Here is a 14,648-nt window from a genome sequence, read left to right on the forward strand (position 1 = left end):
TTCGACCCTACTCAGGTATCTCTTTCAGTACTAATGGATTTCATCGACCTACTAAAACACATTATATCCAGATGTTAAGTATTGCTGGTAAGGGCAATCCTTAGTACATACTTTGATCTCTATCGTTATTGATGATAACTATCATTCCTATTGCAATCCTTAAAAATTATATTATTAAGCCAAATATTTATGCTTATTTAAAGCATCGGAATAATTTTTCAAGACCATTCTCACATTCTTATAATTGCTGGTATTGAATCTTAACTACAGGTTTTCGTTGTAGAATTTTGTTACCCAATTGGTCAGGTAAATTTAACTATAATTTTACTAATCGGATTTTCATACATTTAAATATAAAATCTCGGACAGTTTTAGAACTGACTTAATTGACTCAAAAGAGAGATTCCCTTTTCATTAAAAATGATAAAACTCAAAACAATTCAAAAAATAATTAAAAAGAAATTGATTTATCATGCTTGAATATGACTTATTTGAATGCCAAGTTTCAAGCCTTACACTTTCTCATCATTCTTTTAGAAAGGAAGGAAGGAAGGAAGGAAAATATATTCTTACAGGGCCACTTGCCATTGACAAGTATATGAGGGTGGTGATGCAAGTATTTGGTAACTACCGGTCATTTTAACACCAAAGAAAGTTAAATCAAAGAACTTTTGTTTAAATTTTTACATGCATCTTCTCGTTTACTATGTCATTTTTCTATCGTAAGTGACTTCTTCTCGTTCTTTATTTAACCGCCTTCTCTCTCCGTTGTCTGTCTCTCCCTTTCTTCTTAAAAGATGCCATTAATGGCTTTTTTAAGAAAATCTCACACTTGCTAGAAGATCACCCCTCAAGATATAGTCCATTAATTCTTTCCTATCCTCCTTTCCTACTTGCTTCTTTATTTGGTCTTTACTTATTTCTCCATAAAGAAGATTCGTATCCACATGACACCTAAATGACAATTCAGTGTTACTCACTATCCAAAGATGTCCTTTTTCAGTTTTAACTTGAAGTTTTAATGAATTATACATGGAGGAACGGAAAATGGATGAAGTATCGGGCTCAAATATCCGGGAGTCTCGACTGGTAAGTATTGTTTGCATTAGTCTCCTCTGTTTTTCCAAATGATATAGTATTTGTGGTTTTTTCTTTCTTTTCTTTAATTTTCTGTTTCGTACCTTAGTAAGTGAAAGAAAATTGTAGTTGCTGCTTTCTTTTTACTTACTGTGTTTATATACATACGTGAGTTCATTGCTAGTTTTTCCAACCAATAAGTTTCTTCCATTATGCTCTACAATTTTTTCTTGAAAAGATTTATATTTTCTGTAAAGCCCACTCTTGTTACTTGATCTAACAGTAATTGGATGTTCCTTGAAAAGATTCATATACCCTCTTTTGAGTATATACTGGAAACCTTTAAAGAGAAAGGCTGTAAAGATTAAGTCATTTAGCTCCAACACTACCAAGATAGACACTCGATCAATAGATTTTTAATATTTATGGAATTTGACTAATCTTTCAATTTTATTTTTTATTGTTTGGAATTATTTGCAGAAACTGTACAAAACCACTCTGTTACTTGCCTACCAGAGTTTCGGGGTTGTTTATGGGGATTTATGCACATCCCCTCTTTATGTTTATAAGAGTACATTCTCTGGAAGTTTACAGCTTTATGAGGAGGATCATGAGATTTTTGGGGTACTTTCTCTAGTTTTCTGGACTTTGGCAATCATCCCACTTTGCAAGTACATTATATTTGTGTTAGGGGCAGATGACAATGGTGAAGGTGTTCATATGTACTCTTTTAAATAAGTTCGTTTTAACTATCTTATTAGCAGAGAATATTAGTGCCCATTTATGTTTAAAGCCAATCATACGCAGGCGGAACATTTGCGCTCTACTCGTTACTCTGCCGACGATCCAAGATGGGCTTTTTATTGAGTTCTCATATGGGACTTGAATGTGTATCTTCCCATGATTCTTCTCTGCCTGCCAGGGAGACAAGAACTAGCTTGATTATAAAAGAATTCTTCGAAAAGCATCATTCTTCTCGTATTGTGTTGCTTCTGGTTGTTCTGCTTGGAACCAGCATGGTTATTGGTGATGGAATCCTGACCCCAACAATGTCTGGTATTATTTTTGATCAAATCGCTATTGTATGTGCCTTTATGCAATTATAGATTCTTAAGGCTTCACCACGTTGGTTTTGCAGTTTTATCTGCAGTCTACGGAATCCAAATTAAGCTTCCAAATTTACATGAGAGTAAGCTACAATCCTCGTGTGATTTCTGATTATATGTCTTAGATTGGCAAGTTTCTTACAGAATGCAGGTTAGATTTTCTCTCTTGAATAATCTATTGCCAGTTTTAATTGGACATGTTTGTGTATGCCAGATTATACTGTTGTAATCGCTTGTGTGGTATTGGTGGGGCTTTTTGCACTTCAACATTATGGAACGCATAGAGTTGGGTTTGTGTTTGCTCCAATCTTGTTAGCTTGGCAGCTATGTCTTGGCGGAATTGGAATTTACAATATATTCCATTGGAACCCTGGAGTGATCAATGCTCTATCACCGCACTATATCTACAAATTTTTCCAAAGAGCAGGAAAATCTGGATGGAGTTCATTAGGAGGCATTATTCTATGTGTTGCAGGTTGGCTTCAAGAAAAGATAATATTTCAAGATTTAATTTTGTTAATAGTGATACTTATCAATGCTCTTTCAGTAAGGCTGTCTATTTTTTTTGGGCTTTATCAGGTGCAGAAGCTATGTTTGCTGATCTTGGCCATTTCTCAAAACTTTCTCTCAGGGTATCGATTTCCTCCTTCAATTTCTAATGTTCTAAGCTCTTGAATTAACTGTAAAAGAGAACAGGAGTACTGAACTATTCACGACTTCTCATGATATAGATTGCATTTACCGTTGTTGTCTATCCTTGCTTGGTTCTGGCTTACATGGGCGAAGCTGCCTATCTCTCCAAGCACAAAGAGGATCTTCAGAGAAGCTTTTACAAGGCTATTCCAGGTAAGTCTTTGAGTAATACTTCTCAAGAAACTCAAAATAGGAAAGGCTTCTCTTTCTTGTGAAAGAATTGAATCCCCCTTCTGATCTGGATCTTGATCGAGTTATTGAATTCTTTTAGTATAAGTTCTCTTGAGTCATGGTTTGTAGGCGATGCATTTTTATGCAGCAATATTGGTAGTTTAGTTTGTTTACAGAAACACCTGGCTCATGCGTCTTCCGTTTCCTTTTTGCTCTTCTGCTGCTCCTACGCTTCCAGAGGCTATATTTTGGCCAGTGTTTCTTATTGCCACTCTTGCAACTGTGGTGGGAAGTCAAGCAATAATTTCAGCCACTTTCTCTATCATCAGTCAGTGCAGGGCATTGGGTTGCTTCCCACGAGTAAAGATAGTGCACACGTCAAAGAATATACATGGGCAGATATACATTCCAGAGGTAAATTGGTTACTGATGGTGTTTTGTCTCGCTGTTGTCATTGGATTCAGAGACACTTCCATGATTGGCAACGCTTACGGTTAGCATCACTCCTCTTTCTCTCCCTTCTCTCTCTGTCTTGTGCTTTCTGTTTTAGTTTCATTCGCACTGTAACAAGCCTCTCGATTTTGTTGGTTATCCTCAGGTCTTGCTGTCATCATAGTTATGTTCGTCACAACCTTATTGATGTTTTTGATCATTAGTACAGTCTGGAAGCGAAACGTTTCGTGGGCTATCATATTTGTATTAGTCTTTGGATCTGTGGAACTGTCCTATCTCTCCGCATGCCTTGCCAAAGTACACAAAGGAGGCTGGCTTCCCCTGCTAGTGTCTCTAGTGATCTCGTCTCTAATGTCAATCTGGCGTTATGGGACTTCAAAGAAACTGGCGTATGAGCTAGACAACAAGGTTAGCTTGGACAGCCTGCTGAGTGTAGGGGCTAGCTTGGGAATGACAAGGGTTCCTGGAATTTGCCTAGTTTATTCCGATATTACTTCTGGTGTCCCGCCAATGTTTGCTCATTTCATAACCAATTTTCCTGCATTTCATGAAATTCTCATATTCGTCACCCTTCAGTCTTTGATGATACCAAAAGTACCGATTGATGAACGTTTCCACATTGTGAGGATTGGACCTCCAGAATTCTCTCTATTCCGGTGCATTGTCAGGTAAAATCAGCCAAATCCAATAGATAGGCACTGCAGACACTTTAGTGTACTACACCAATTAAATAGATATAGATCAATGTAGCCTAGGAATTAATGTATTACACTTCTTTTTCCTTCTGTTGAAATTATTGTGAAAGCACGTTCTAGAAAACCTGCTGTTGATTGGTGTTCAGGTACGGTTACAAGGATATCAAGGACAGCCATGCCTTAGAAACTCAGCTGATTGAAATCATATCAGGATTCCTCAAATCTGAAAGACAAGGCAAAGAAATAGCAGTCATGGACACTATTAGGAAGGGCGGTCGCCCAACAGATGGCAGAAAAAAAGTGAGCTTTCAATTACATAATTTGGAAGCAAATGAGGAGATTAAAGGACTGATGGAGGCGAAGGAAGCAGGCGTAGCGTACATGATGAGCAATACAAGTGTGAGAGCAAATGAGGCATCATCTTTTGTAAAGAAGTTTGCCATTAATATTGTGTATGCGTTTCTTAGACGCAATAGCCGGTGCCCTGCAACTGCACTTGGGATTCCACACCCTTCATTGATTGAAGTGGGCATGGTTTATCTGGTTTAATCACTCCAATTAATATGTATGCATACGTAATAAGGTACTGTTACAGGTAAATCTTTCGCGGCGGAGGTTGTAATCTGTAACTAATTTAGTAGCTATAACAACACAACATAACTGACAGCTAATCTGTACATATGTATGTACAGGAAGAAAATACTATATATGTATGCATATTTATATAAATACAGAAAAAGGAAGAAGAATTACTACATGTGTTTGCTTCTTTAATTCATCATGTTGTTCCGTATTAGGCATTGAATTAGAGTCCAAATTCCTCTTCTGTTAAAAATTTCTGTGCTGCGGTCAATTGATTGTACGCAATTGACTTTTGGAATATGCAAGTCGGCATGTTAAACAATGAGGCAATCCTGAAACTGAATTCCTGATGGAACTGCATACATATTTCTGTTCTATTCCTGGTGCATTTATCTAGTTCAAGGCAGTTTTATCTTTTCATATTCTACATTCAAAACAATAACTAGAGAAAAGGAAATTATAGACAGAAACACTTTTTTTTCTTTAATCTAAGTCAGAAATTATTAGATGAGATAAATGTTTATGATTGAATTTTTATTTACTTGTTACATTATGTAATAACATTTACTCAATCATTGATGTTATAACATAGAAAATTCAGGCATTGATGACTATGAACGCAAGTAAGTTGTAACAACATAAGATCGAAGCATTCTGATGATGGTATGTTACTTTCTTAGAGATTGAATCAATGCTCCTATCTCATTCATAAAAATTTGTGGAAGTATGTTTCATCCTTAAAGTATCAATAGTTAAACATCCATAAACAGAATCTTGCAGAAAGAAAGAAATTAAATTACAATTAGAGAACCAATTAGATGTAACTCAGTTGTTATCAGAGTTGTGAGGTTAAGAGAGATCAAACCCTAGTCTAGCCAAAAAAAAAAATTATACTTAGATTCACCTCAAGCTGAAAAAGAATTAAATCCTGATCATATTTTGCAATAGAATCTGTTAATGAATAAGTAAATAAATAAACGAAGATCTACATGCATTTACGTTGTTCCCTTCAAAGGTGTGATTTTCTGACCATAGATATGCATCAATTTCTTTGACAAGAAAAGAACGTAGACTTTAATTAAATAAGTCATTTTTCTTATGAGATGAATTGGCATATAAAGATTGGGCCTCAATAATTGAAGTAATGTCTGGACAACTTCATAACTGTGCATCTATTTATTATTAATGTATATTTGCCTAATTTTGAGGTTCATTTTCAAGATTTGGCAATATATACTACTTTTTTTTCTTTTTCTTTTTGGTTCCTATAAAAATTCTAATTTCAGGACATTAATTTCAGTGTTAACAAGCTGCCACCACATCCAGCTGCAATCTCTTTCAAGTACAAGGAGGTAGATATGCATGTGGCTTCTTCTGCACCTTTCACCATTAAACAATAGCTAAAGCCATTTCCCAACCATCCCTTACTTTAGAAATTAAGCCCTGGAAATATTCCTCTTCAAATATATATATACTTCCCAAAATCATTTTAGTAGAAATAAATTTACTTGCAAGTTTGAAAAGATTATAAATGGGGGATATTGGATGGGCAAACCACCAGATCAAGACAGGAGTATTTAGCTATATCCAATTCACAATCCCTGCTAATACTACTTAAAAACCATCTAGTGTTCACGACTAAAAGATGAGATGAATCCTCACCTGAGTTCACTAGGTTTTAGATGACCTTTGAATTCCAAAACTGAGCTTGTTAATTGCAGACAAAGAGTTCTGCCACCAGCTAAATAATGTGGGTCAATAGCACCATGCTCGAAAGGAAGAATTATATATCATTGCTACAGTGTCTTCATATATAATCACTCCTGTGCAGGTTTGGCATTTCTGCACTACATAGACAAGAATTAATGCTGATAACAAGGGTTGGATATTTAATCAACTGTCCTCACACTATCTGTCCCCCTCCTACTGCTGATATTGAAGTCAAAGTTTTTGGTTTAATATATTAAATGAAAATACTGATAATTATAACTCGAGCAATCAAATATATCCATATCTGTTTTGTCGTCACCATCAAAAAACAAATCAGCACTCGGAAGGATGATTGAAATAAAAAAAAATGATTAAAATAATAAAAGCAGTATCGTGATTGTTAAAAGCAGTGAGACTAATAAATTGTGCTACTATATATATGGACCAACATTGCATTTATAAAGCGTGAGAACAACAAATCACCCACGTTAAATGCAGTCCTTTCTGGATTCATTTTCCAACTGAACCCAATTTTCTCACGCTTTTGTTGCTCACCAAAAGAACATCTGTATCTTGTGGTAGAGGATTTGCATGATCATCACTCATCAGGCCTATATATTTATATATATATATATGCACAGTCATTTCCATACTCATTTATCACACATACTTTCTATCTCTTTCTTCTTCTCTTTCTCTCTGCAGTCCTTAACAAGAGCATATATATATAAAGAAAAAAGGATGTATTATTTAACGTTGGTAGCTTATTACATATTTTTTAATTCGTGGAAAATAGTGTCTGCTCTTTGTCTGCTGCTATTATCTCTGTTTTACATGTACATACTCGTGGAAACTATGAAGGATGCACAGAAGCTAGCAGCTTGGGCTTGCAAGCAAGAGTCCCTGAAGTTGGTGTACTTGCAATTTGAAGAGATCACTGTTGCTGTTACTACTTCAGCTCCCCATGGCTCGAATCTTTCACATTTATTATAAAGTTTTGCTGCTGTTTAGGCCTCTTAGATGATTGCTTTATATGTATATTTCTTTTGTTTCCTTTTGTTGCTTTCCTATTGTTGTTACTTTCTGTACTAGGTTATAAATTATAAATCTCCATGTAAAAATCGTTGAGAGGCAAAGCTTGTAAGTTTGTGCCATCAAGAACTTCCAAAAACTTATTTGATGAAAAAAAAAATTAAAAAGTTCCATTAATGCCACTGCCAAGAGCTCCGCGCTGCATGCAATTTGAAGGTACGAAGGGTGGTGGCGGTTGCGAGGTAAATAAAGGAATATAGGGAAGTACGGTCACGCATGGATGTTCGTTTGGATCTTTTGGCTTCTAAAATTTCAGTATCATGGACTATGGTGTCCTTCAATATAGTTGCTGTAATCTGATTAACCGACTCAGTTTCAACTTCTACTGAGCATTATGTAGCCTAGAAATCACAAACTGTTTGATATTCCAAATATATATATTCAATATATAGATTTTATTGTATTTTAATAAATATGTATCTTTCTTTCTTTTTTCTTTCTCTTTTTGACCTGAATTAACTATGTTGATATATACTCCATAAAATACAAAATTACCTCTTTTTTCTTTTTTTTTTTAAAGGGGAGACCAAACAAAGTTGTTAGTTAGCTTGAAATAAATGGGATTACTTAGAAAGAAATAATTAATTTGCTTCTATATATTGTTAAGGTTCCCCTTCCCTATTACCACATAATGCGAGAATAAAATAATTTTTAATAGAGAAGAGACCAATTAGATAATATAAAATTAAATAAATTTTCAAGTAAATTTAACTTATCACATTATTTATGGATAAAATTAATTATACAATGACATATAAATTATTTATTAGTTATCATATTTCGATTTTTAATCATAAATACATAATTATAGTAAATAATTCAACTAAATATTATATATATATATATATGTGAATGTTCATTTTATTTATGGATATCGTAATAAATTAAATCTATTTAAAAATTAAAAAACTATTGAGCTTGTTCGACAAATATAACTGTTACGTTTACTTATATGTAAAAAATATACCACTAGTGTTACATTTGTTATCTTTTTCAGGTATAAATGAGGAGTCATTTTTGCCATAAATTAAACCATTAAATTATATTTAATATACTGATTATATATATATATACTCTTTCTTTTAGATTTTTTTATTATCCAAATAGATTAATGCCGCGTGGAAATAAAATATGCGCCTTAAATAATACCACGACGACACCACAATGAATAAAAATTTGGAAAAGGAAGCAAAAATGCTTCCTTCTTTACCAAAAAAAAATCTTAAATTAATTTAGCTTCCTGTGATTGTATTTATAAAATAATTAATAGGACGATGGCATACTAGCATAAAGAAATTGTTAGAGTTGATTTAATATTATATTTTTTATTAATTAGTATGTAATTTAATCATTATTATAATGCAATAGAATTTTATTTAATAGTGATATGGTAGACTTATTAAATTTATCTAAGAATTCATCCCAATTAACAAAAAATTTGAAAAAAATAAAAGAAAAAATAACCAATATTAAGGGGAAAAATAGAAAAGAAAAGAACTTTACAAAAGAAATTGCTACTCAAGTCACACACGCTTGCAAGAGTACCTATTAGACCACCACCTGCACTTGATGAATTAATCATTTTATAATTTTTTTTAATGATTAAGTGAAATATAAAATGTTGAGCTCCATTGGGCAGAAGGGAAATCATTCAATAAAATATACAAAAGTAATTTAAAAATTAAAAAGGAAAATTCATCCATATTTAAGCTCCTAAACTTTTCTGTTGGGGCTTAGAGCCCTTCAAGTTTCATAAATATTATTACACGGTCTTGATCTATCATGTCATTATAAGACTTATTTAATTAAATGATGATAATTAATTTTAATTTTACATATCAGTCTTATCTTTAAAATTAATAAGACGGTTGAAAAATCAATAAAATAACTATTTTTAAAAATAAAAATTATACATAAATAAAATAAAATAAAATGGTATCATCTTATTGGACGAGTCTTTCTGATACTCACCCTCTTTTGTATTTTGAAATGTGCATATATCATATGTTTTAAGAAAATTGTGGCATGTTGTTAAGTTATGAAATAAATTTTGAGATTTGATAATGAAGTGAATAAATGATCACGTGGAAGAGTTATGAACTGGTCTTTAAATCATTGGTTATGGATAGAACTTAGGATTTTGACATGCTAGACTGTTTTTCTTTGATTAAACATGATGTGCCTTAATTTTTTTAAAATTATAAATTTAATTATAGTTTTTTTTTTTTGCAGAAAATTATCAGTTTATTTTAAATGAAATAGACTCATTCAGATTTGAATCATGTTTTGACTACGCACCTATATGAACCGAGGGTTTAAAATCCCTAATAATCCATAAAGTTGGAGGGCCCAGATGTCGGAAATGGGACTTGAGGAGGTTAATCCCAACAAATGCCAAACTCAGGGGGCTTATAGATGAGTTTTGCCATTCAAAAATTACATGACCGTTGGGGGAACAACGTTAAGGGACAAATCCGTCATTATATATGCTAAGAGAGTAAACGAAAACCGTCGTAAACGTTGTCACGCTTCTTCACAATCAGGCCACTAAGGTCACCGCGAAAGGATATTCCTGGAAATACACATATATTTAAATTCTCCCAGATTTGACCGTTATGAAAAGCCCAAATAATAATATCCTACCGTTTCAAAAACAGAGAGGCTTCCTCTCTACTGTTTCTCTCTTCTCTAAAGTCAACTAAAATCAATCTCTTGAATCTCACTTATTGCGTGTCTCCCTCTCTCTACAAATTCACAATCATGGCAGATCAGAGCACAAACCCATCAATTATGGAGCCAAAGCCACAACACCCACTTCACCAAATTGCAGAAACACCAACCCATAAGCTCCTTTTGAAGCAATGGCACAAAGAGGAAGAGCTAATACTGAATAGAATCTCTCTTAAAGAAACTCAAATAGACTCTGTTCGCAAAGAAATCACACAGCTTTACATCTTCTTCTTTCTCTTCCACTCCATATCTTTACTCTTACTCTTCAATGCATCTTCCTCTAATAAGGACCCACTAGGAAGTGGGTCCTTATGCAAGAGATCATGGATTCCATCATTTTGTTCTCTTTTGTGTTCTTTGGGTTTAATCTGGGCAGTGAGATATAAAACTGATGTTGAGTGCCACATGGAGAAGTTGCTGGAGAGGGAAAAAGAAGATGGGAAGTTGCTGGGAAAGTGTGTAGAAGAGTTGAAGAAAAAAGGAGTTGAATTTGATCTTTTGAAAGAAGTCGATGCGCTTAGAAGAGCTAAGAGCTTGCGTGTGGAAACTAAGGTTGTAAGGAAATGGTCTGCAAGGGATTTTGTTACTCTTTTTTTCTTTAGTGTATCTTGTCTGGTCCTTGGATTGACAAGGATCATTTTGTGTAGTTAATTGGTTCCCGAGTCTTGTTGGATTTTGGGAAATGGGTAGAAATTTTGTAACTTTTGTTTCATGGAAGAAGATGATTCTTTGTTGCTGCCATTGAATTGGGTGGCAAATGGTAGGGCAGAACATTCTGTTCTGCGATCTAGTGATTCGGGGAATTCATAATGGTAAAATCATGAAATAAGTGTGATTGGTGATGTTGGCATATGATTTCTATTTGAAAAATATATTTGCTTAATTTCATGGGAAAAAAAAGTTTAAAAATGTTTTTAGTTGAACTATGTCATACTGATGTTTGGTTCTGCTTTTAATTTGTTTGATTAATGTGTAGGCGTAACTTTTTGGCTTAATACATCTATAAACACCTTTACTTGTATGAATTAGTTAGATAGCACCTTATATTTTGAATTTTTAACCTATTAGACACTTGAACTCACTAAATTTCTAATATATAAATACCTGACAGATTTGAAAATAAGAATTGATATACATTTGCCCTCAGTCATTCAATTAAGTTGACACATAAGCTTAAGTTAATGACGTGGTGGACATCTCATGTCGTGTTTAACCTTTTTTTTCCAAATTAATCTCTCTCCTCCAAGTAATCTCCCAATTCTTTTCCTAATTTTGAAATAAAATCCATAATAAACTTGGTCACCCTCCTTCAATTTTCGTTATCTTTGTCTTCTTAATTGCTAACTCTTTTTGTCATTGTCTTTTTAATCATTACTTTTCATTAGTTTCTTCAATTTCTCAAAATCAATTTCTCTTTCTTCCTTTTCTTTCCTCTTTTATTTACTAAATTCATTAAACATCAACACGACCAATATAAATGTGTGATCCAATACTGATTTGACCATGAAATCAACAAGCAAAACAGCAGTAACCAAACGCCTAACTTTTACTCTCTTTGAAAGCGTTACTAGCTGTTCAGAGAAAAACGAATCTCAAATTCTTGAAACAAGTTATCCTTCTCTTCATAGCACATGGACAATGAATTGATGAACTGAAGTCTTGAGGCAAAGGATCTAAATATGAATCAATGATAAAATTTTCACTCGATGTAATACTCTCTTGTAAAATGGTGCTCGTTGTCATAGTTATTATGTCATCATCGAATAGCCGTGACAGTGATGTACTTGAGAAATGAAAATATCGTCTAAGAATGGCTCTTCCTCTATCCATGGCAAAGTAACATTTGCATCTAGATTCATACTCAGAAAGTGAAGGCAAAAATATCATCATACCCATAAGTGAAGGTGAAAATATCATTCGATTCATACCCAGAAGTCAAAGCAAATGTATTTTTTTGTTCTTGATCTTATTACCTATTTTTTTTCTAAATTTCTTTTAAATTATAATTCATTTTTTAATAACATTTTTTTATGTTGAATTTTTTTATGAAAAGTAAATCGACAAAATAAATACAGAATATATAAAAAAAATCTTTTGAGAAAAAAAAAGTAAGAAAGATAGCAATAGGTTTAATAAAAGATGATCTCACTCGCTCTTAAAAGTTTGTTATAATGCGCCTTGCTAAATCAACTATCAAGTGTTTATATAATAAAAATTTATCGAGTTTAGATGTTTAATAGGTCAAACTCAATATATAAGATGTTATTTGATTAATTCTTACAAGTAGAGGTGTCTATGTATATTGTAGGCCTAACTTTTTAGTACGGTCATAGAATTAATGGCTCCAATGTAACATCAATTAGAACTCACGTACATTTCCTACAATACATGTAAATCATAAGGATGTAGAGGAAATATGGAGAAACAAACCTGAATCAAGAAAGAGATCTAAATGATTCATTCAATCTATATGATTTTTGTTTAATGCCCATCTTTTTTTACCCAATTTGAAAATTTATGGAGCTAATAAGCTGAAATTGTTTCAAATTAAAAACAGATCATCACTCTTTTCTGTCTTGCCGAATGGTGCAGCAACGTATCCAACAACTCTAGCTTAATATCAACCTTGATGGGGCAACTAGAGAACAAAACAATATAGGAGCAGGTGGAATGGTGAGTAATTGATGTAACCAACTAATTAGGGCACTGCCAACCCTCTTGTGGTTGAGGGGTGGTCGGATTTAAGTGATGGCCAAAATAAAATATGTTCATAGACTTGGTGTATATTAAAATAAATAGGAGAGTGACACGTGTATATTTATATTTAATATTTTGATATTAAATTGATATGTATTTTATTATTTAAATTTAGTGAACTCCTCAATTATCTATTGATTAATAGGGGAGACATCTACAAGCTTAGCAAAAAAGTATTTGTATTTTAATGTGAAATTTATATATGTTTCAAAGGTGTGTAATTTGGTGGCCAATGACCGGACAAAACAAGCCTGTAATTATATAGCTAGTAAGATAACTTATTACCTATATAAATATATCAAAAATATCAAAATCATTGAGAAGTTGTGATTATTTATGAAAAGCCCTTATGACTAGTTACCAAAACAACATTTTGTGAATGGTTGAACCTTAAATAAAATGTCAAATCGTATAGAAAATTAGCAACATTACTTTTCAGTTCAAATTCCAGGTAACAAGAATCAGGATTATGTGCCAATTTCATTAGATCCCCGAGAAAGAAAATTAATTTCGCTAGAGTTTCAGGCAACGGATTATACTTATAACATGGTTTCTCCCAAAGTGTGTCAGTGATGCCAATTTGGACTGCAGCAAATTTTTGGCATCAATAACCTACTCCACGTGCGTCAAAACGAAAAAACAAATAGCACAGCAGCAACCACTCCAAAATCCATAAATATATACGAAACAAAATAAAATAAAACTAACAGAAATGAAATTTAAACACACAAAAGAAATGCACAGCTGAAAAGAATTAATGTTTCTCATCTACCTTCTTCAATGATCTCACTGAGACTGGTTGTGGGACTTAGTTCTGGGCATCGGCCACCATGCTTGTACTTTTAGTTGAATTGTAAAAGCTCGTATAGGTTCCTTTGGTCACAATGTCATCACTCGTAAAGGTGCTGTCATAAAATTTCCACCCAGTCAAGTATCCAGGTTTTGAAATTACACTGTCTACTTCAGTATCGCCAGATAACATAGCCACTACACGTGACATTGATGGACGCAGATTTGGTGAAGTTTGGGTGCATAAAAGTGCAACTCCTGTCAACCAAATTACTTCCTCCTCGCTGAAATCTGATAATTTGACATCAACCAATTCTAACTCACGGTTGTTTTCATGCAGGTACCAGGCCTAAAAAGCACCCAGAAAAGGAAAAAGGGTCAGATGATCCACTAATAGGCAACATTTCAAAGCAAAGAGCTTTAGATGGGTAATTTAGTCGAAGTTGCTTGGAATCCGCAATTTCATTATCAGTTTTCAGTACCGTATTTGCGAGTCTTTTTTAAATTTCCTAACGCTATAAAAGAACGTTTAATTTCCTTGTCAAGTTGCCAAGTCAATGCAGGAAAATTTCCAAGAAAAGAAAAGGGTGATTCAATGAAGAAAGAAGGAAGCACTAAATTATACCCATTCAAGAAGCTAGACCTCTGGCTACTCCCAAGCAAATGTCATAACAAGATTACGGTGCTGCACAGCAGATATAGTAGCAATCTCTGTTACAAACTGGCTCTTTCCTTGGTGAGATGCCACAGAAAGTTGCTTAACAGCAATCACTCTCCCATCATTAAGTTTTCC

At 33.5% G+C, this 14,648-nt stretch overlaps 2 protein-coding genes across 6 annotated transcripts; both read left to right on the top strand.

Annotated features, from left to right (window-relative positions):
- Positions 1 to 490: 490 nt before the first annotated feature.
- Positions 491 to 4,952, top strand: LOC8272605 (probable potassium transporter 13). Of its 5 annotated transcripts, XM_015715791.2 has the most exons (11): positions 491 to 623; positions 1,004 to 1,089; positions 1,558 to 1,789; positions 1,885 to 2,133; positions 2,216 to 2,266; positions 2,398 to 2,658; positions 2,763 to 2,815; positions 2,915 to 3,029; positions 3,286 to 3,540; positions 3,646 to 4,168; positions 4,342 to 4,952. In XM_015715791.2, exons 2-11 carry the CDS (start codon positions 1,033 to 1,035, stop codon positions 4,742 to 4,744), a joined length of 2,199 nt encoding a protein of 732 aa, XP_015571277.2. In that variant the 5' UTR covers positions 491 to 623; positions 1,004 to 1,032; the 3' UTR covers positions 4,745 to 4,952. The 5 variants fall into 5 exon arrangements, with proteins under 5 accessions (XP_015571277.2, XP_015571278.2, XP_002513386.2 ...); XM_015715792.3 differs by lacking the exon at positions 491 to 623 and having other exon boundaries at positions 648 to 1,089; positions 3,709 to 4,168; XM_002513340.4 differs by lacking the exon at positions 491 to 623 and having other exon boundaries at positions 649 to 1,089.
- A 4,653-nt stretch (positions 4,953 to 9,605) lies between these two features.
- Positions 9,606 to 11,232, top strand: LOC8272604. Its single transcript, XM_048372604.1, has one exon. It carries the CDS (start codon positions 10,340 to 10,342, stop codon positions 10,958 to 10,960), a length of 621 nt encoding a protein of 206 aa, XP_048228561.1. The 5' UTR covers positions 9,606 to 10,339; the 3' UTR covers positions 10,961 to 11,232.
- The last annotated feature ends 3,416 nt before the right edge of the window (positions 11,233 to 14,648 follow it).

Source organism: Ricinus communis, chromosome 4 (genome assembly GCF_019578655.1).
Source record: "Ricinus communis isolate WT05 ecotype wild-type chromosome 4, ASM1957865v1, whole genome shotgun sequence".
Classification (NCBI taxonomy): domain Eukaryota; kingdom Viridiplantae; phylum Streptophyta; class Magnoliopsida; order Malpighiales; family Euphorbiaceae; genus Ricinus; species Ricinus communis.

What these genes read in the sequence shown, in the direction of transcription:
- LOC8272605 (XM_015715791.2), top strand. Translation starts at nt 1,033, where the DNA reads ATGGAGGAACGGAAAATGGATGAAGTATCGGGCTCAAATATCCGGGAG. An exon ending in GCTTCCAAATTTACATGAGA is followed by an intron (nt 2,267 to 2,397) that starts GTAAGCTACAAT and finishes TGTGTATGCCAG; the next exon opens with ATTATACTGTTGTAATCGCT. An exon ending in CATTATTCTATGTGTTGCAG is followed by an intron (nt 2,659 to 2,762) that starts GTTGGCTTCAAG and finishes GGGCTTTATCAG; the next exon opens with GTGCAGAAGCTATGTTTGCT.
- LOC8272604 (XM_048372604.1), top strand. Translation starts at nt 10,340, where the DNA reads ATGGCAGATCAGAGCACAAACCCATCAATTATGGAGCCAAAGCCACAA.